This window comes from Porites lutea, chromosome 2, assembly GCF_958299795.1.
Source record: "Porites lutea chromosome 2, jaPorLute2.1, whole genome shotgun sequence".
NCBI classification, from domain to species: Eukaryota; Metazoa; Cnidaria; class Anthozoa; order Scleractinia; family Poritidae; genus Porites; species Porites lutea.
The window spans coordinates 46,121,925-46,144,308 of NC_133202.1; the positions used below are offsets into that span (position 1 = coordinate 46,121,925).

A 22,384-nucleotide genomic window follows, 5' to 3' on the forward strand; every position below is an offset into this window, starting at 1 on the left:
TTCAATATTGTTCAACGTTTCTGAAACACTTACTAATCGACCCCTGTTAAAGTAAATTTTTACCTGTTAAAATAGGGCATATTTTTGGCAAGTTTCAAATGTAATTGTTCCGTTTTAATTTGGTCTTAGTGCTCGCTGATTGTTATGAATATTTTTAGCATAATGCTTTTAACAAATGTTAATCGCTTTCTCGTTGTAAAGTCAGAATGAAATCTTGCCTCCAGTTTACTGTTATTAATCAGGGTTGTGAAACTCTAATAATAATAATGAGAATTATTTGAAAATTATTAGTTTTACTGTAACAATAACGGTGTTATACAGTTAAATCAATTACATGTTTAAGGTTAAGTTATTTTGAAATAATTAGTTAATTAGTTTTAAAAACAACAAACAACAGTGTAACAGTTAAATATTTTACATGTTGAAGGTTACATGTTTGTTAAACATTTTGGATTGATACTACCAGTTGCAGAATGATGCTGTCTTTTGCATTGACGTTTGCAAGTTTCATAATCGTAGTCATTTTTATGAATATTTTTAGCATAATGTTTCAACAAATGTTAATCACTTTCTCGTTGTAAAGTCTTTATTAATTCTTACATTTATAGAGGGGACAGTTTATTGTTATTAATTAGCGTTGTGAAACGCTTTTAATTAAAATGAGAAATATTTCGAAATAATTAGTTTTAAAAACAACGGTGTTACAGTTAGTAAAATCAATTACATGTTTAAGGTTAAATGTTTGTGAAACCTTTGGATATTATAGTATCAGTTGCAGAATGGTCAATAAACGATTGTCATTTTAGTCCAGTCACTTCATCGACGAGTATAAGGGACCGACCTCAAGGCGGTAGTCTGTTTTATTTTTTTTTCCGGGTGAGGGGATGGGGTTAAATTGAAAATGGAAGAAATAAAGGTAGAAAAACCCTAACACATGTACCAATTAGCCTGCAGTAGGAGACGTAAGAATAGTGTCTTCAATTACGTACTTTCGTGTCAAATACATTGACACTCAAATAAAGTTCATTGTATTGTATTGCATTTTTTTTAACCAGAATCTCCCCTTAAAATCCGAGAGCGCAAACAACGGGGAATACGGGCGTCGCTTACAAAAGGAATTCGGGTTCTACCAGTGTTCAACGCTCCGGTATTAAATTACTAAGAACCATATGCAATTTCAGAAAGAAAGCACCTTTCTTCGTCGCGTGATTATGTTTTCCAATATACAAGACTTTTGGTGCTTTCACTTCGTACTGGCCGTGCAGTGACGGCCAATAAATGTACAGAAAAGAGTTCTGCTCGTGTAAAGTTGTTGGTTTTTTACCATTTACCAAAAGGTTTCACGAAATCCGAATGGAAAGTAAATCGGAAACGCGCGTTTTTGGTTCGATCTAGCGGAAAATTTCCAGGAGCAACTGAACATCTGAAAAGATAGTCTTGTTTTTTTTTTTTGGATGGAATACATGTATTCGTGTTCCATTTCTTTAAAGCAGTCATCTTTGATACCAATTTCAGGTCTTCGCGGTTATTTTTCAGTAAGTGGAAATGTACTGATTGGTACAAGTGGTAAACGCGATTCCGGAATTAAATTTACCAGTCCTGAATTTTGCGTACCATATACCTAAACCATGGACTGACCGGTTTGCCCATGTAAATGGAAACATCCGTTGTTCTCTAATCACTCTGCAGTGAAACGAGAACAAATAATTTCACTCTGATGTACAAAAACGCAGACAAGATCAGGAATAGGCGTCTCGTTTATTAGAAAGCAAAACTACGGCAAATATGGCGGCATTCGATTTACATTTAAAACTATTATGATGTCACTGTCACGTGATATTTATTCCGATCGATACAAAAAAATGATATCACAATAAAGTTTAATCTATGTGTAATACATGTGTTATAATGGTTTTAAAATAAAGATAAATTTGTTTTTGAAGTCTATGAGATTCGAAGATGGAAAGTGTACCTACAAAAAAACTGGGTTGAGCGACCTTAACAAAAATTAAAATCAAACCCAATGACAGCGGTCGGACAAACAACCTCGTTCCCAGTGAGAGACAAGCGAGTAGGAGAGGACCCTGGGAATGAGGTTGATGAAGGGAAGCCAAATGAACAGCCCAAGAACAGCATAATTTATTCTAATGTTTATTAAACAATTCAAGTCAAGTATACATTTTACCCTTAACAATACTTGTGATTGCAACCGTTTATATCCACATAAAACTAGTGACCTTTTTAATATACAAAAACCATCTCCTGAAATTTACAAGAAACAAGAGTCAGAGAAAAAGTGGTCTTATGACCAGCATTTCCTTCCTGGAGCTAGGCTGTACTTGACTCTTTCTTGGACCACGGATCTGTATGATTATAACGCTGTCTTGGGTCAGGCTGGATTTGTCTCCGTCCTGAGGAGTCTATCACATTTTCCAAATCATAGAATGAATAATCGTTGTATGAATAATACTCCTGAACCTTGTAAGTGCTTTTCTCCAAGGATTCTGGCTTGGGTGCTGTTGGTCAAAAAAAGGAAAAAATATTTGGTTTAGTTGTAGCCGTTGTAGGTCAAATCGGTTTTCAGGTCAATGAACTAATCCTGGAAACTACCACTTAAAACCCTGTCCCCCTACTTATAACCCTGTCTCCCCACTTATAAGCCCCCCTAGTTATAGGCCCATCTACCAGTAAACAAAAAAAACATCTAATGAAAAGCCCCTCCCCCCATCTCGCTTGTATTGAATTAAATCACTTTCATTATGACGTCAGGAAAAAAACAAAATATGGTAGTACCTTTCGAGGGTCGAATCTTCTTTCAGGTCAATGAACTAATCCTGAAACTGCTGCTTATAAGTTTCCCTAGTTATAGGCCCATTTACTTGTAAACAAAAAGTACATCCAATTAAAAGCCCCCCCCCCTCCCCCGCCCCACTCTAGCTTGTATTGAAATGAATTACATTCATTATGACCTTTTGAAGCTTATTTAAGAACCAGTAAATGTAAAACCTATTTTGATCAGCACTCTTGGAGCTTGTTTCAAAGTCTTTTTTCTATTCTGGTTATAAGCCCCCTCCTCCATTAATTTTATAAGCCTTCCTAAAACCCCTTATGAAGATGCATAAGCCCAGGACTTATAAGAAGTAGTTTAGGGAATTCAAGCACTAGGAAAACTGGGAATTAACACTCAAGAGTGGAGTTGGCAAAGAACATTTCAACTTAATTAGCAGCTTCTGGAAAATAGCAACTCGAAGATAGGGAGGCACTTAAAGATTTTAGTCTAATAGGGAGTATCAAAATTTAGCTGAACAAGACCTGGTATAGGCTAAGGTTATCTGGGACCCAGTCGTATATCCCCACCCAAAACGTCCTCAAAAAATTCCCCCTGGGAGATTATTCTTTTCCCCGAAGCAGAACATTGCCAGAAGCTGGTGCTGAGAAACGTCACTGTTCAATCATCACTGGACTATATTCTTGACCTGTGAAAGCATTTTTGCTTATTCACTATTTCCAGTAAGTCTCAGCAAAAGTGAACCTATCAGTCCAGATGCTCCTGCTACTTCAAATCAAGACAAAGTATATTACCTCTGCTAACATTGAGCAGTCATAGATTGAGAGATAAATCTTTCTGGGGTGAGATACAAAATGTCAGATATTCAGGGTGCATGAAGTCAGTTTTAGCTTGCCCATCGGGGAACCCCAAGAGTCATTTTAACTCGCCCAAAAACAATATTTAGATTAGCAGGACTGACTACAGTAGTTCTATACTTTGGATTCCTCAAAAAAAAAAACTTCACTTGCCTTTTGGACAAGCTAGGAAAAGAATTTGCTAGCCTGAAAAAATCCACTAGTCCTGGGCTATTGGAGACAACTTTCTTTGCGTGAACTTGCATACAAATGAAGGCTAGGCTACTTTTCCCATCACAGTTCACAAAAAATGTAGCCTCTGCTCCAAGGGTAAATGTCACAATAACTATTGTTGACAGGGAAACTTGTGAAGCACTTCAAAAAACAAAATGCATCTTCATCGTTTTTTCCTGGCATTTATAAAACTCACCAGTATCCTGTGATGAAATTGAAGAAGTTGGCTTCTGAGGATCACCTCCTCCTGCTGCAGAGCCATTAGACATAAATCTACATATTACTGGTGGTATTCTCTGTGAAATAATAGACAGAAAGAGTATTGTACCTGTAATAAATTGTAGCCAAAGGAAAGTAGATTTTCTAGGTATAAATGCCGTATTAAGAGTGATGATATTCTCTGAGGTATTGCACAAGCAGCATTGAACTGCCCCTGGTTAAAACTGCTGGTTTTTGCTGACTGGGTTTGAACACTGGCTAGACTACCAACCAGGGCCTGGTTTTTGAAAGGCTGTTAGCACTAATCCAGGACTCAAATTTTGTTCCACTATTTTGTATTTACCCTCTGTTCCTTGCGTAGAGCAGCATTTTATATTATTATTACTGTATGTCAGAGTAAAGGCTAAACAGTCTTTTGTAGGCTTGAGATACACACTCTTAGACAAGAAAACTGTGCTTCAAATTTGGCTTAATCTTCGGTTAAACTTAACCATCCTTTGAGGAACTGGGCCCACGCCCTTCATTGGGTGATTACGTTTAGCCATTGGCCTTCTCTCCCTCATCCTTTCTTAATAATAATTCCTCCTTATTCAAAGGAAACACAAGAGAATCCCCACTGTTCAAAAAGAGTGGGGGACCTTGAACTGAGTTGAGTGGTCTGGCTTGTCTATGATTCATGGGGGGAAGAGGAACACTTATCACTGGCATCTAATTTTTTCTGGAACCAATCAATGATTATATAGTTTCCATCTTGGCCTTTAGCCAGCTGATGCAACCCAAAGAGTACATCATCTGACACCTATTTTATTAAATAAGCACCCTTCACCTTGAGTTGTAAGTAACAAAGTGTGTCCATGTCCGGCATTGATAGGGGGTCAGTCGGACAAAACTATCAAAATACTCAGTGTCCAGCAGACTGACTTTCTCTACTTTTGGGTACATTATGTGAAAAAAGTTGGGGATTAGGGCCAGGAGACACACTCCGATCTTGATTAGATTCCTGATTTAACAATTTTCAACAGTTACTGGTCGTTGTGATACACAGTAGTTTTGATACAAGTCGTTTCAATACAAGTTTATTCAGTCAAGTTGTAAATAGTGTTATGTACTTGGCTTTAAGAATTGTTGCTCAAAATGTTTTTCTTGTTCACAAGCAAAGTATACTTGAAGTATTGTATTTTTATATTTTATTCATATTCCTTTTATGAGGCCATTTAATTGTGTGCTCATTTGTGTTTGTATATACCTAGCCAAATGTATGAAAACCGCACCAGCTGACAACTCTAGGCCACACAGCTTGACTTGACTTAAATAAAGGGCCAATGACCAATATTATAAAGAAATTCAGCCCTTACCAGGGACCGCGGAACAAGGTGAAAAGTGGGAGGGCTGACGATTGAAAATAATTTTTTCATATTGAAAATTGAAAAAAAGAATAAAATCATAGTATTTGATTTTCCAAAAGTGGGGGCGGGGGCGCAAAAAAGTGGTGGGGCTGCGGCCCTACCAGCCCCTCCCCCTCCGCGGTCCCTGCTTACCCATAAGCCTTCTAAGGTGACTCTCTTCTTGGAGATTAGCAAAGAAATATTCAAGTCTATAAAAAGGACACTCTCAACTTGGCCATGCACTCTAGTTGTTTTAAGGTCCTATATGACAGGGGCAGCTTGAGGTTCAAGGCCACATCTCTAATCAAAGAATTCAAGGCCACATCACCCCCACTGACCTGACACAGCCTCCCAGCCGAGCACATCAGTGAGGGAAATCCTTTCATTGGCCTATTGGCTTGAAGCATTTGACGAATTTGGCATGACAAAGTTAAAGCAGATACATGATCAATGAACAGATTCTCCAGACAGACTAACTAGCCATACCACACTTTTATAGCACCCTCCTCCTGTTAGGGATTGACATGGAGACCCCTTCCCACCCCATGGCAAGCTAGCTCGGGACTGAGCTTGATAATGAGATTAACCAAGATGGCAAGCCCCCAATGAAAATTCTCACTGCAGTCACCAGAAACCGTGCCAATATTCTGGGCCTTTTTTGAAGCCTGTTTTCAAAAACTCTGGCTAGATATTATACCTGCCAACTATTTTAAATTTATAGGTGTGGCATTTTTATGCTGAGAGTGCCAGGATTTTTCGTAGGATTCTCATAATATCTGAATATCTCCGAGGACATTCCAAAGATACTCCGAAGAGTTCTGTCCGACATGAACGTGGGAACACAAAGGAATACGACCTCATCTCTTGTGACCTTCCTTACTAAAACAAGACAATTTGGGGAAAGCCGATCATTCACATGGACTTTTCTTTTCTCAAATTGTTTTAATTTGGTTCCAGTTATTTTAAATATTACAATAATTTTCCAACTGAGACAGTGCACGCTGTAATGGCTCAAACATTTTTATGATACTGAAATCCCAAAGGCTTGATATTGTTCTTTCTTTTGTTTTCTTCTAACAATTGATGTATGCATAATTAATGTCTGGGGTTATACGGAAACATTGCCGATTAAAACTGTTTTAGGAGTATAATCATTAAAGATTAAAGTAATCGAAATTTTTGTACCATTTTGCCAGAGTTCGTAGGTATCGAAACGACTTTGTATCGAAACGACCTGTTACCTTCTCAGCGCTACCGGACATGATTACATACCCAAAGAACGAAACAATTAAACTATGATTAGCTGTGAGAACGGAAAAACTTTCACGTTTGATGAATTCCTCACCAGAGCGATTTGTCGTACATTCCCCGAGCTCATCATCTTCACTCTCAGGGCGGCCATGTTGGAAAACATGAGTTTATTGCGCATGACCAGCACCAAGTCCCCTCTGTCCGAAAAAGTAAAATGGCGGACTCATCCGGATGAAAGAGATTTGAATGTTTTTAGTTGGTTAGTACCGACATGGCGGACGGATTTGGAGCAATAACCTGGTGGGGATTTAGTCCCGCTCTAGACTTGCAGGAGAGCTGCCAATGTAAGTGCAAATTCAGCCACTTTGGCTATGCTTACTGTCTTTTACCTGCTTTTACTCTGCACTTACAGTTGGTTAGCGTCTTCCATTTTTTACGCGCGCTTTGCTACATGTAGCTACTAGCGGTGTGCGACAAACTCAGGCTGCAGACTTGCAGACTGGCAGGTAAACGAGGTAAGCATTGTTGTGAAATGCTTTAACAGATACTCTATCCCTAAACTTTAAGTCTTCTAAAAGTCTAGTTTAGGGATAGGTAATCTGTTAGAGCATTTCACAACAATGTTTACCTTGTTTACCTGCCAGTCTGCAGTCTGAGTCTGCATTTGTCGCACACTGACTAGCTACTAGACAGAATGTGCCAGGTGTTCGAATGTTTGTTTACTTTTTTTTCGCATTTTTTTTTCACAGAGCATTATTTTTTGTACACTTGAGAACCTTTTTCCTCCAAACAAGTATTGTAGTATGAAGTGAGCACTTTAAGAGGTAAACCTACAATCGAATAAGTGCAACCTTAACCTTAACCTTATTGTTTACAGTATTGACATCACAGTTGGAAAATTTGAAGCTCTCTGAAGAGAAGAAAACTACAGAGCAAGGTAACAATTTGGTAATTTCCGCACGCCACTGATAAAATAAGAGCCTCACTCTAATCACTAAAGGGATAGTCCCAGTCAATTTGATGTTTCGGGTAAAGCGGGGAGCTTTGTCGGGCAGCTTTGACAAGATAATATTTTCGGTGTACTCGAGTTGTTCGTAATTCAAACTTATCAATAGCTAGGAGGTATTTTTGAGGATGGCTGAACAATCAAGAAGGTTTGTGTCTCTAGACAAACCTATAGACAAGTTTATCGAAGACCAAAAAAACAAGAACCGGCGAAACAACAGCGGAAAGGGATAAACAGAACGAGACGTAAGCTTTTGTTGTGCTTTTTGTTGGAGCTACATTGCCTTTCATTTAACCATTTAAGCTTAAGCTTATAATTGAAACTGGCTATTTTACTCAAATTCACTCATTTTCAATTGTGCATTGAGAACAAACAGTTAAGATTACTTATAGTTCTTGGATTACACGAAGCTTCAAATGTATCAAGCGCGTGTTTGAATCATCAGACGAAGACAGCCCTACGCAGTGACAAACTTGACTTGGCTTTGTTTCTTTCATTATTTCCTTATTTAATTAAGAATTGAAATGTTTGCTATCCTTTGCACCAGTTATGATTTTTGATTGGTGATATTTTCACATGTCGATTTTAGTAAAAACTTAATTTTTCGAAGAGAATTTAACCCATTCGCCCCTGAACCGCCCGTAACCGCCCGTGCGGATCCAGGTCCTTTCTACCCATTGTGACGTCATCAGTTTTAACGGTCAAGGACAACTTTCTTCACTAACTTGTGCAGAGTGAAGAGATCTTTCAAACCATACCAGAATGAGCACAATTCAGTCAAGGACACCGGAGAAACAAGCAAAAAACCACGTGACATTGACCTGAAAATCTCCATGAAAATCTTGTTCCATTACCCACCTACCTTTCCTTTCGTCTAATCCTAAGATCCTAAAAGCTTTCCTAAAAACTCTTCCCACCAAAATCAAGCCTACTAAATGCCCAGCAAGAGAAAAAAAAAATGAGGCAAGAAAAGCAAAAAAAGAAGGGAGGAGAGAAAGCGAAAAGTAAAAGTCAAGACTGCTGTGTCACTTTTAAACCCAAAAACTATGTCGAAATTTTGCTTTCTGCGCATGCCCGAACTTCACAAGCTGATATTTTGCATCTGGATCAGAAGGCCGCGAAGTGTTCGACCTGTAAACCAGTTTGTGGTAAGTTTTAGCTCTTTAAAGCACGACAGTGACCAGAAAACCACTCGACTAGCTTCAAAACGCGTTTTTCGGCAAAATCTCCAGGAGCGAATGGGTTAATACAGGAGTTTTGTAATTATTTTAGAGAACCAATTAAAAATGGATAAATAAAAAAATCTCAGTATGTATAAAATAAACAAATTACAGCATGGAAAGCGCTTTGTACGGGATTTTCACACTTGTTGGTTTTGTATCAGAAATCTCACTCGTTCGCTGTGCTCACTCGTTCGATTTCAGATACTTCACCAACTCGTGTGAAAATCCCGTACGCACGCACTTTCCATGAAGTAATCTCTATATTATTTTGTCTTGTGTATATTATGAACCCTTGTCCTGTGTATATTATGAACTAATTTAACCCTTTAAGCCCTAATATCCACATGCAAATTCCTTTTTGCAACTGCATATTATAAGTTGTGTCTGTTATGGTGATGATATTCTTTGCATTTTTTTTATTCATTGATTTCAATATATAAAATTCATATATTCATCATTTCATTTATAATTTTGTTTAGGAAAGTATAACATCCTTATAATTGGGGCTGGAGACTGCCGGCACATTTTGAAGACCATTGCACATACTTGGAGACATTCTAAGAAAACATTGAATGTGAGTTTTGTTAGAGTAATAATAGAGAAAGTAAACTGAGACTTGATGGATTAGTGTTTAAGGCTTATTTTTTTTCAATCACATTTGAAGAGGGGCTCAGTAGAGAAAGGGAGGCTTAATAGAGGATTTACTGTACGTGACTACTGGCAACATATGCAGGAGGATCACAGAAAGACTGTTATGTTACAGGAACATTACTATACTGGCCCTCCTATGATCATGGCTATCAGTAAGACTTTAAGTTGCTGGATACACATGTATATTAATAATGAAACAGGTTAAAATATTTAAGCCTAGGTCGATTCTTAATTTTCTTTGTCTCAGAGCCCTAATTATTCATGAATACTAGGAAACAAAGGAAATTGAGAATCAACCTACACCTGTATGTTAAAAAAAATTAACTTGAATTTAATTTTGACATGTGACATATACATGTACATAGTTAGTAGGCAGGGAATTGACAAACTTTACAGTTCTTTTGATTTACCTTTCCTCTCGTTTTCTGTGAAGTAGTAGAAGCAGTCTTGCTCATAGTAGCCTAGGGAACTCCCCAGCCACTGTGACTTAGTAAGAACCCTATGTGATGGACCCTTTGGTTTAGGGGGAAAATGGTACATGCATTCCTTGGTGATTTGTTTAGAGATACTGCAAGTAGCAATGGCCATGTATATTTACTTCCTGTACATTTCTAAAATGGTGCACTGTCTATACATGTACATGTACATGTTTAAAAAAACAGTAAGCCCAGTGAAAAAGGCTGACTTTCTTAGGTCTAGAGTCAAAGCCAGGGTTTGCCTTATTCATTCTTATCATTTTTATTGTTGCAGATATATGTTGTTGAGAATAATCTTGAGATTTATGGAAGAGACCTCCTTCTTCTTTCTATTGCACTTGAACCCAAAGACAGATTGGGTTTGCAAGGTTAGCTTTGAAGTGATGTCAATGAGGAAGAAATGGTGGGATGTGGAGGAAATTTTTACACTCTTTAGAAACTGTGAGACAGTTTTTAAGCAAATAATAATAAAATATTTATGAATATTGTTCCATGAAGTTTACCTTAGTTAACACTTTTCATTTTTCAACATAGACCATGTTTTCTTTGAAACTTTAAACTTCAATGTGTTCACTTATATACATGTGTACTCCTACAAGATGTTTTTGATGTAATTTATTATTGTGCATAGTTTCCATTACCTTTGGATTTAGTTCTATAAAAGAACTAAAAGTAAAAACAATCTGCTGTCTAATAGCATGGGGCCAGGATGACTTATCAGTCCAGTGGAGATAAAAATACTAAATGTGGGTGCTGTTGGAGCGATAAGTGCTATATTTATGAAAGATGTCTGTGTATCCAAGTACTAAGTATACATGTAGATGCTAAAATACCACAGAATAATGTTAATATTATTGCTTTCACAATAATACTTTATTCATGTTTGTAATGTTTAGAAAAAACTGAGCTTTTCCTTGAGTTGTTTGGGAACAGCCTTGTGAGACCTCAAGCAAGTGAATATTTGCAGCAAAAATCAAATGACTTCATCAGGTAAATAAAACATGAAGTCTTTACTTTGCTAAGTAAGCTTTATAATAAGTATATACACTGTAGATGTACAATATTTATCATGTTTGGGTGAGGTCTTAATTTGATAATCTTTTTCCCCTTGAGGGTCTTGAAATTGAGTTGAACTCATCCCAACATGCACAGTGTTTGGTCTTATGCATATTTGCATGTTGAGAAAATTATATGACCCAAGTATGTTTCTTGATCTGCTAATGCAGCATCCTATACATGAATATTAGTTTACACAGTAGAAATTATTTTCCAGGAGTGAAGCTGCCTGCAATCAGACAACCAGTACAGTTTGTACCATTGTACACTGTGCACAGAACAGATTTAACACTAACAATACTAAGGATTGGAATTGACCAACCACTAGTGGGGTTGGAAATGCACCAGCAACGATGGTGTTATTAAAAGTCCAGCACAGCAATTCAGAACAGCAAATTGACAGCATCAACTGATGAAGACCAGTAGTACACTTATGAAATGGCGTGAATGTTAAAAATGATTATCATGACAAAAGTGCTAAAATAAGCCCTATCATACAGAATCCATGATGAACAATATCTTATTCCCCAACATTGATTTTTTATTGTTATAAATATGATTATCGTAATAATTGTGCAAAAACATGACCTGAAAACATTTGTCTGCAACAAATTTTGGAAGTCACATTATCGAAATGGATGTTTTTCTTTTGTCTTCCAGAATGATAACAGACTCTGATTACTTGGAGGCTTTCTTGCCTTTGGTTGATTTTTCTCAGCTGAAGGTAACTAGTATTAGTCTTTTTTATTAATGCATATTATGAGGACTGCAAACAGTAAATGTTTTTCTAAACGCTGTCTTACACTGCAACTAGGAAAAAGGCGAACACTCGAAATATCTCGGGAAATTGTTTATAGTGTTTTGACCATTCACAGCAAAGATCAGGACATGCAAACTAGCCACAAAACCACAATCTAATTAACATTGTTGCTTGCATGGTAATTTTCTCACACCTGATTGGCTTATTTCTTGCAACGCAATAACATTTCAGAAATAATTGTGGTGTTCACAGTTTTCCCGGTTTGACTTTAAGTTATGGCTGTTTGTTGTCATGTAGGTAACTTTCAAAATTAGTGAAAAGTATCAACTTTTTTGTTTGTAAATTCATTGTTCATCCAAAGCGTTTTTGGGTACGCTTATTCAGGGCCGAGTTTTTCAAAGCCGGGTTAAGATAACCCAGGGTTAGTGCGAGATTTGAATTCAGATTTGAAAGCTTAAAAAGCATTTCAGTTCTAATTCTTTTTGTCTTCAAGTTGATGATTGAAAGCTCTAAATATAACGGAGAAAATTATACAAGAAAATGCTTTTGAACTCAAGAAAGAGAAACCCAGGTTAGATTTAACCCCGGGTTAAGCGCTAATCGGCCTCCAAACAACTGGGCCCAGAGCTTTGATAAATACAGTGTAGTTTGTCATGTTTAGTTTGTAATAAAAAACTAACAGGCTTGTGCAATTTTTGTAGTTCAAAGAGAGAGACCAACTGGAAAGTATCTTTAAATTCTGGAGGAATACAGACCCCAAACTGTTTGACATATGCCAGCATTGGTAAGCATCAATCTAACTGTATATATTAAGTTGAACTTTGACAATTATTTAAAAAAAATCTTTTTTGAGACGTATCAGAATTTCTATACATTTTGGTAGTTAAATTGTTTCCTAGTTTTTGTGATAGTGATGATTAAAAAAAAGAATAAGTGTGGCTATCTGTCGCCAGGGAAGTGCTGAATTAAGCAGTTGAGTTGCTTTCATAACAGATCCCATGTTTTATTTGATATATTTTTTATCATTTTTCCTAGGGAAGAGAGGTTAAGGCAATACTTTACAACTCGTTATGACTCAAGACACAATATCTTTGACTGGGATTACAACATGAAACTGTCCAAAAAGGTAGAAATTTGTTGTTTATAAGTTATGACAAACTATTAAGTGGCAAATTGATCTTTGTGGGTATCAAATTATTCTTGTTTGTGTTCATTTTGCCATCATTCCCATTTTCATCTTAACTTTAAGGCAGAGATCCCAACCTCTGGCGATCTTAAGTCTGGAGACTCTATCTCTTGCACTCCCTCTTCCCCTGAATTCCAACAGACTCCCACCCCACAAAATGACCCAGCCCTCAATTATGACACTCATGGGAATGGTTTTGGTCATTATATGAGGTCTTACATGAAATACATACCATCAAAATTTGCATTCATCATTGCAATGATGAAACCAATCTTTGTCAGTGCAGACTAAATATTTGCGAAAATGCCCCAGAAACCGTACTTTTTGGGAAAAAATGGGCGAAATTTGAAACTAGAGCACAGAAATACTAAAAAAAACGATTTTAGTGGCATTGTTTGGTATTTTATTACTTCATGTGTTATTATTGATAGCGCACTGATTTGAACTTTGTTTGTTTAATTTTCTTTCATACAGGCCTCGATTATTAACAGTCATGAGTATAAGAGCTGGCGGGAACAGGGTGTGGCATTTGAACTGCGTAGTGACTCCACATATGAAGTATCAAACAGATCGTTGGCTTCAGGTCTTATTATTAAAAAGGTAACGAGAAGATACAAACTTTAAACAGCTTCCGTATCTCAAAATGCCTGAAACCATTACTGAAAAGGAAAGATTGATTTTAGTTTGAGAATGGCCGAAGGCTATCAGTAGGGTGTTGTTAAACCCTAGTTTGCTCTTTGAAAACAGTAAAAATTACAAAATATTTTGTAAAATACTGACAAGCAAACAGCACTTCACAAAAGTTTCCAAAGTATGATGCTATGAAGAATGCCGGGAGATCAAAATAAAGACCCAGCCAACCCAAAAGTGATGAACGATTTTCAGAGATTTGTGAAAAATTTTCCACTATCTTCTTTTCATTCCAATCATTTTGTTTTTCTATTTTGCCATGACAAAAGACAGCTACGAGACTGTGAAAGCAGGTTTTACTTCTTTGACACTTGACTGATGTTTGAATGGTTTTTATGTTAGGATGGTGAGCGGTTCGCCCGCCGTGGTTACTGGGGTGACATTATCAACAGTCCCTATCTAGCATTCGGCATTGAGAGCGAGGAAGAGTCGCTCTTTAAAACCTCTAATGGCCAACATATTAAAGTAAGTATTTTGATAAAAATTTATATATATTTTGTGTGAAGTTTCTACTGGAAAAAGTTGTTGATCCATATGTACAGGCACCGTCATTCACGCTTATTCACTTTTTTCAGGCTTAAAAAACGACAAATAAACATCGGGCAAATCGACTTACGTCCGGGCGAAACGACCGGTTACCCGTCGTGGAGGCACTTTCTCTCTTCCCATCGTACCCTGTACACTTAAAAAAAAAAAAAAATTGTACTATTTTATCATACCATACAATCTTCCAACAAAGCTAGGCCCGAACTTTTCAATTCCAAGTTATAGAAGTCTTTTTCACATCGAGTTGATCTTCAAACTCTTCCTTTTTAAAACTGGTTTGTTTGTTCACTGTGAAGTTTATTTGTCGAACAGCGGGGATGGCAACAAGTCACTTTGATCCTATCTATAGACTGTTCCTTGGAATGTTCTTACCAACTGAAATTTATACAGAGAACTATCTCAATGCCACAATTTTGTCTGATTTTTTTTTTTCATATTTAGACAGCAACTCATGTATCCGAATTTAATGTCACAGCGCTTATGCATGAAATGATGACGGGGCAGAAGTACGTTCTGCCTAAAACTGGCGAGAAGAAAAAGGAAAAGAAAGGAAAAGCAACTCTGCAGGAAGTCACGGAGGAGGAAAAAGAGCCGGAAGAGAAAGAAGATGTAAAGGACAAGCAAGATATAATTCCTCAGTCGCGAGGTAAGTAAGGCGGCACAAAGGAAAAACACAACTAAAAATAAACCGAGGAAAAATGTCGTATAAACACAGTAATTACAGGACAGTTTAAAGCTGGTTAATTGTGCCGAAAACAAGAAGCCGACCACTATCCTTTTGTCCTCCTCTTGATAACTAAACTGACCAAAGATTATCTTGACTTTCACGTCTAATTTCCACTTTGTTACTCCTCCTTTTCTCTGGAAGTCTCTTTAACATACTCGTCCGCGAGCACTTACGCTCAGGGTATTTCTGTATCTCAGCTTGCTATAATCACTACATGGTAAAACTTCTCCTACATTATTTTTGCGGTTTTCCCGGCTGATTTGCTTGACTCCCTACTCCGATATTTTGTCTGAATAATAAAAATCATATTATATAAACACCAATGATATGTGAAAAGATCACCGTTGCTACGGCTACATAATAATAAATCGCGCCTTTTCACAGCAAAAGTGAAATGGTTTGGTATTTCATTAGTGTTTATCAAGAGATCATAATAGGACCTGTCCTATTATGGCTCTTGTTTTTACATAATAAATAGAACATTACATGGTCGCTTGGAGATACGAAATATCTCTTCTCGTATTCACCACTCGAAGAGAAATTTTGTTTCTCCGTGCGGCCATGTAATATCCTCTATTTCTTTATTTCCAAGAATATATGAAGTGCCCCGGTGTTAAAGTCCATTTTCTTCCCATAAATTCTGTTCCTGACCTGCCAAGGAAAAGCAAGTACAGCAAACTGTTTGACATCATTTACTTTTCAAACAGGTATGTGAACGCGTGCCTGATTGTTTTGTAAATTTGAAGTAGTAGAGTGACAAAAAACAAGAACAAGTCCTTAATTAATTTATTTATGGATTTTTTTGTTTATTAATTGTAGTATGGTCCATTTATTGACTCCGGAAGTAAAAGAAATCTTTGCTGATGAAGCTATTGTTATTGCTGAAACAACCAAGTAAGTTTCGATATTTGGATCGTTCCAGCTGCTAGATATTCAGCTTTTGAAACCCTACAAAATCGCACGGCATCTTAATTGAGCACCTGGTTTGATTCGGAGGCGTAAATTGTGGAGAAGAGTACCGCTCTCAGTGTCTGTGGGTGATAAGAATGATGTTTTCTCAGTCGGTGACACAGGGTGACGGAATCAAGAAAGTTAGGGCCTAGTTACATGGAGGTGGGGGACCTGAGGTAGGTGAGGTAACATGTGGCGGGTCACCCCACTTATCATGTAAACGTGATCAAATTTTAAAAATGAGAGATTATATGGACAGACGGGTATCCCACCTATGCGGGGTAGCTCACCTACCTGGGTCCCCCACCTCCATGTAAAAGTTGAGGTTATTGTTGCTAAGGTTTATTTCGTATAGAACCTTTCGTATACCAGCCTAATTTCGTTTTTGGTTTGTTGTCAACACGGCCGTAGATTAAACCGGGTCTGCATGGGATGCTGGTCCATCACAGGGTTCCCACCTCTGGAAAACCGGTCGTTTGGATACAAAGTTTTTGCGATACAAGTCGTTTCGATACAAACTTAAGCAGTGAAACTGCTCAACAATTTCAAATACTTAGGTATAGTTAGCGCGTGGACAAACTTATAGCGTGAATATTCCCCGTTACATAAGCTAACTACGAAAAGCTATTTGTACCTCGTCTGAATCAACTTGTAAACGAGACGACTTTGTATAATGTTACGTGTTGTGTTCAATTGTCAAGGTTCATGTTGGACCTCAAACCGGAACAAATGCAAGAATACCTAAAAAAGATAACATCCATGGCTCAAAGTGCTGGATGCAAGGTTGGTGTAAAATTTAAAAATAAATTTTTAAACTCCAACTTATTTTGTAGCTGACGTCAGAAGTGACGGCTATCTCAGTCCAGACTGCAAGCACACTATATAATTGCTACGCGAATAGTATTTACTGTAGCTGAGGCCATTTTGACGCACTTATCTGTATGTAAAATAAAGTTTTCTCTTTGTTTATCCCTGAAAAAAGAAAAGCACTTCGTGACCACTACCCTAGGTTAGGCTAGGTGTCAGAGACTTTTCGTGCGCGTTTTCTAGTTTTGGTTCAAGTCTCGTGGTTTTCTACCTCCGCCCTCGAAACATCCCGCCGCGCGCCAAAACATAATCTCTGCTACCCAGGGTATTAGAAAATCTCTGAAAGAGTATAAATAGAAGCAGCCGATTTAGTCGCTGCCGGTATTTTGCACGGTTACAATGTTCTTGTCTTATCACGCCTAATACCGCTTACAGAGGTGATACTTCAAAGAAGGGTAAGACGGGTTCCTCACGCGCCGCAAAAAGTGACTACCTTCACTGCTATGGGAGAAGCCCTGATAAGCTATACTAACAGGAACTTTCTGTGCGCAATGCCGTGTGCCTATATTCTATCGTGTTCGTATTCCTTTGCAGACAACAGGTCCCGTGGATGGAGAGAAAGATGCTCACGCCTTCTTCACTTTCCAAAGATAACATTGCTCGTGGCGTTTATTCTCTACCGACGTTCCTGCGTAAACATCTGTACGCTAATTTTCTGCACTTCTTCTACATTCGTTGAAATTCTCTATAACGCAGCTAATATGTGTGCGCTGGTTTGGTGGTGTGCGTTGGTATTCTCTATTTTCGTATATCCTCCATAGTACACTCCGTTTGTCTCAACAATTTTGAGTTAACTATGAACTATTTATCTTTCAAATGTTCATAGAAATTTCAGTGGACTCTTCTTGGCAGGGAATTTCAGAATCTATAATAGACAGTTACCTTACGAGAGTCATTGTGCAATGCATGGAAATTAAACATTTTCATAGACGACTTGTGGTTAAGAATGTCCTAAAATTTCTGGTCAAACGAATGGCCTTCCTTGCAAGGAAATTTCTATTAAGTCAACTATCTAAGACGGACATAGTCGGGACGGAGCCAAACTTTTCGTATTAATTAGAGAGAGAAAGATAAAGTTAGAGGTAAAATGTCTGTTGAAAACGAAAAGAAAGGGGCCAGTGTAGGCTCTTTTTTAGGAGAAACTTTGAACTATATTCTCAAGACAATTGAGCTGTGCTGAGAATAGCCTGCCTGTAGTCCTGTCCTTTGTCCTTTGTTTCATTTTGCACGTCCCTTTTCCGAGAGCAACAAAGTAAGTAGGAGATGTCTCCACGGGGCTGGGTGGGGGGTCCTTACGCCTTCCATATCACAGGGGACACGCAAAACGATTGAAATAAACTCAGTCAAACAATATGGTGGTCAGTTGTATTTTGTTTGTCTTAAAATTACTTTTTTGAGAAAACTTGAGAAGCTATAAAACGGTCTTTCCAACAACAAGAACAACTAGGCTAATTCCAAAAAACAAACAATACTTTAATGCCCCCAGGTAGCTTCTAGCTATTCGAGGCGGGCTCGAGTAAAATTGGAAAAAAGAAAACAAAACAAATTTTCAAATGTATTCATCCATAATCCCTAGGCGCTCTCCAGTGCTTTTATTTTTACATTATCTGGTATCCTTTACAGAGAGAATGCGACTGTGAAACGGCAAAGCTTCATTATAATCATGCTCAGATTCAAGGATGTTTAGAAGCACTTCCTTAATTCCGTACTTTTATAGGCAAAGGCAGACTATTCCAGAATTACACAGCACTTTATCTTGTTGGAATTGCCAAAATCAACAAAGCATAGTTGATCTTTTTTCCAGATGTAACCAGCTCAGAGAGTATGCGCTGAAAAAAAGAGTGCTTTGTGTAAATAAAGTTATTTCTCAAGTAATCAACTTGATCTGGTAAAATTCTTCTAAACCACCAAAAGGGGTGGGGGGAAAACACCCCTGCCCTTCCCTCTCCCGCGCAGCAGCTTGTCATTCACGTGATACACTGGAACCACGATGCCAGATAACAATGAACGCACTGGGACAAGAAAAACAAAACGCTCACAATATTTAAAACGGTCATGGAGCAGCAGCTGGGCTCGGAAGAGGAGTCACTAACTGTGCGTTTCCCTGACCCCAAACAATACTAAAACAATTTGAAGAATGACATGTACTTGTTTCCTGCGACCAATTAGGAGAGACCTTACGTGTAGCTCCTACACTGCCTTTTAAGATGGTGATTACCTTTGTTTGTCTTGTCTCAGTGCTTCTCTTGCTGTCCAGCATGGCCGTTTTGTACCACGTGAATTACTCTTTGCAAAGGGCCTACTGTAAGGTTTGCATGGGTTTCACATGTACATGTTGTGGTAGAATTTTATCCTGGTCAAAAGTTTTTAATTTTATTGTTTCATTCTTATTCTTATTATTATTATTCATTGTCAGGACCCTTTCTCACGTTTTTCATAGTGGTGCGAAAGGTAATCAAAAGTCTAAACAACAGCTTTTGTTCAAACTGGAACGCAATGCGTTAGGCGTGTCTCTTGGTAATTCCTAATAGGATCAGTTTTTATCGTCAGTATTGTATAGAACGCTTGATGTTTGTTCTCTCCACGAAACATTTCATTGAAGGATGTTTTTCAGTCGAATGTTCAACATTGGAGCGAAAGGGTCCGAAAGTCAGTTTAGCGTGCGAAGCTTGTGGGAACTAGAGAGAGACAAACCGGTAAGCAAGTTTAACGAATCTTAGGGCATTTTATGGTAACCCGTTCACAACTTGACGTTTCAGTTTAAACAAGCGGAAAAGTGGCAAAGCGTAGGAAAAGGTAACCGTCAATTCGTGTTCAGAGGACACCAAAAGCAGTTTAATCCGAAGGCTATGTTGAATAATCTACTGGTTAGCATTCTCGAAATCATTCAAACGGTGAAAAATTAACATGTGGGAACGACCAGAGGATCGCAACCTTATCGGGGCGTGTTATTTGTTTATGAGAAGCAAATGGTAGCTAAACTTATTCAACAGAACAGGATGGTTGGCAAGTCTTTTAATTAATAGTGAAGATTAGGGAGCTTTAAAACCAACACAACGGGGACGGGTAGGAAAACGTCATGTAAAAAGTGAAGTCCCGCTGCTTCAAACCTTTAATATCGGCTTATTCCATCTCGTTCAATTCGTCAACTGGCATTTTTTTCTATAGAGTTTAAAGGGTTAAAGGCTTGTTTATAGTGGAAGGTGCACCAACATGTAGCTTATCCAGCTAGTTTACAGGCACTCCACTCAAATACTTAGAAACAAATTATTCAAATGCAACATAACAGGAGTAAAAACCCCAACTGGTAGGAGGCAACCAGTTAGCGGCTTTTTACAAGCGTGGCCGAGGATTTGAACTCGGCACGAGTAGAATGGAATGGAGTTGGGAACGTCGAATGGTAGCCTCCCACGCAGGCGTTTTTAGGGGAGGGATGAAATACGAGCTCCGCTAAAAACGCCTGCGCGGGAGGCTAGTCGAATGGCTACCCAGTATCATTTGTACCGCAATTCGACCATACTGTTCCATTTTGTACACACCAGCCGGATGGGCACTAGCATGGCGTCTCCATACAAATCTCTATTAATTTTGTGAAAATATTTATTCGGATATTGCACAGGAGCCACTGAATCAGTAGCCTCCCCGCAGACGTCCTTTGGGGTTCGTTTGTCACGCATTCATGGTATAAAAATTGAGCGATTCTCAGTGGATGGTCACACCCAAGAGCCGCGAAGTCCTGGGGCAGTGTTTGCTCGTCTCGGTTCTGCAGTTCTGCAGTGATCTTGCAGTGATCACATGACGGAACATGACGGAGGTCTTGGAAGCTCGTCTCTGACGCTGGATGGCAGCAGGTGAGTTTCTTTCTTACAAGGTTTTCTCGCCCACACCTTTTATGCGGCACTTAACTGCAAGAATTATATGCATCTTGGCTTTGTTAGAAATGCAAGCAAACATCTTACAACAGTTCAAGTCGCTCAGTCGATCAAGGCGAAAGGACAGAATTACCCATTTCGTTCCTACGCTTTGAAGAAATTTGAATGGTGAAAAAGGCGACCTGAGTGTGTTTTTTGTCATTTTGCCCGATTAAAGTTCTTACAGGATTGAAAATGCAAGTCCCGGAAAGTAATTTTACGAAGGAAAGGTCGATTTCAGGCTATTAAACAATGAGGTAAAAACATGTTGGGATTACGCCCGGATTACGCCATGTGGCGGGAAATGGAGAACTATTGCCGCTTGATTTATTTTAGATTTTCTCTTTGGAATACCTAACTTTTAAATAAGTTGTTCAGCGAACTAAATCTAGGTTGAATCTAAGTCCTTGAAATGATGATACAAAACCTAAATATTTGGTACTGTGAGGAATGCAGGGTCCATGATGGAAAAAATGCGTAAGCAAAAGAACCCTGTGACTAGTGGGTGTCTGTAAAACGTGGACCGGATACCTGCGGATGGCGGATGCGGATGGGAAAATGCGGATGGAAAAATGCGGATGGAAAAAAATGCGGATAACAAAAAAAGTAAAAAGGAAAAAACGAGAAATGTGGATGGAAAAAAAAAAAAAAAACAAACAAACAAAGGAAAGAAATCTTTCTTTCAAGTCGCAGTCACATGGTTGGACCCTTCACTTAGATACAGAACGTGATGCCAATAGTTGACACAGTTATTTTGTACTTTGTAATTCCTTTCAGTAATGTCACAGAAATAAGGACGCTCCGTTCCTCCTCCTTAAATGCACACATACTTGGTGCACTTCTCCTTTGAGTGTTCAGCTTAAGGCTTGTAGGCAAGGTAAACAGCTAAAAAAATCGGCTAGCAAAGGAGGTGTCTGCAAAACGAGGACTGGATACCTGCGGATGGCGGAGGCGGATGGGTAAATGAGGATAGAAAAAACTGTGAACAATAACAAAAACAAAAAACACAAATTTGGATATATAAATTGTGCCACTAAAACATTTCTTAACAAAACAAAACGTGTATAACGTTGTTCGGACAACAAGAACAAAAAAGGACTAAATTTCCTCAAATTAAAAGAAAATTAGAGAAAACAAACTAAACCAAAAAATAGGGTGAACTACGCGAAAAAATCGGCGTGCTTTGCGTCGCCTATTTCACGCTTGCCTCTGCTAAATCGCCATGTTTCCTCACAAAGGAGCCTGATTTTCAAAAGGGCTCATAATACAAATCAACTTTCGCTCTGCCTTGACTCTGGTTGACTCTGCCATAGCAGACACTTCAGAGGGTGATTGCAGACACCTGCAGAAGCCCGTTTTTGAGATCAAAAGCTAAGCTACTGTTACACTAGTGGTCTTCTGTTACACAATTTCCTCTCGGTTTTGTGTGAATCGGTCTTGTTTAATGAGGGTTTTTCTACAGAAATTCATTTTCAAGCAATATGCCGCACCCTCAACGGAGTCATTTTTCTGGCCTTCGTTCCATTTTCACAGTTTTACAAAAAGCTTCCATCAACATATAAAGAATGCTGATCTGGTGTAGACATAGCTAAAAAATTTATATAGTCTTCTTAAGAAGCAG

At 38.3% G+C, this 22,384-nt stretch overlaps 2 protein-coding genes across 3 annotated transcripts in view; one reads left to right on the forward strand and one right to left on the reverse strand.

The window, feature by feature from the left end:
* Positions 1-2,135: 2,135 nt before the first annotated feature.
* Positions 2,136-22,384, reverse strand: part of LOC140928817 (uncharacterized) — a 113,211-nt gene continuing 92,962 nt past the window's right edge. Inside the window, exons 2-4 of one of the 2 annotated variants that reach the window (XM_073378598.1) lie at positions 6,808-6,832; positions 4,055-4,154; positions 2,136-2,516 (exon numbers count right to left, since the gene is read on the reverse strand). In XM_073378598.1, coding sequence (XP_073234699.1) covers positions 2,329-2,516; positions 4,055-4,154; positions 6,808-6,832 — 313 coding nt within the window. In that variant the 3' untranslated portion in view covers positions 2,136-2,328. Of the gene's footprint in view, positions 2,517-4,054; positions 4,155-6,807; positions 6,934-22,384 lie in introns of those variants that run through there. The other variant, XM_073378597.1, reaches the window with a different exon arrangement.
* LOC140928816 (dynein axonemal assembly factor 3-like) lies at positions 6,936-18,502 on the forward strand. The gene is made up of 15 exons (XM_073378596.1): positions 6,936-7,057; positions 7,591-7,650; positions 9,422-9,516; positions 10,344-10,437; positions 10,966-11,059; positions 11,786-11,849; positions 12,587-12,669; positions 12,921-13,011; positions 13,546-13,671; positions 14,104-14,226; positions 14,749-14,953; positions 15,627-15,741; positions 15,854-15,928; positions 16,687-16,768; positions 17,387-18,502. The coding sequence occupies exons 1-15, from the start codon at positions 6,985-6,987 to the stop codon at positions 17,444-17,446; spliced, it is 1,440 nt and encodes a 479-aa protein (XP_073234697.1). The 5' UTR covers positions 6,936-6,984; the 3' UTR covers positions 17,447-18,502.

Excerpts from the sequence above, each read along its gene's own strand:
- LOC140928816 (XM_073378596.1), top strand. The coding sequence starts at position 6,985 with ATGGCGGACGGATTTGGAGCAATAACCTGGTGGGGATTTAGTCCCGCT. Across the intron at positions 11,060-11,785 it reads AAATCAAATGACTTCATCAG|AATGATAACAGACTCTGATT; the intron begins GTAAATAAAACA and ends TTTGTCTTCCAG. Across the intron at positions 13,672-14,103 it reads CAGGTCTTATTATTAAAAAG|GATGGTGAGCGGTTCGCCCG; the intron begins GTAACGAGAAGA and ends TTTTTATGTTAG.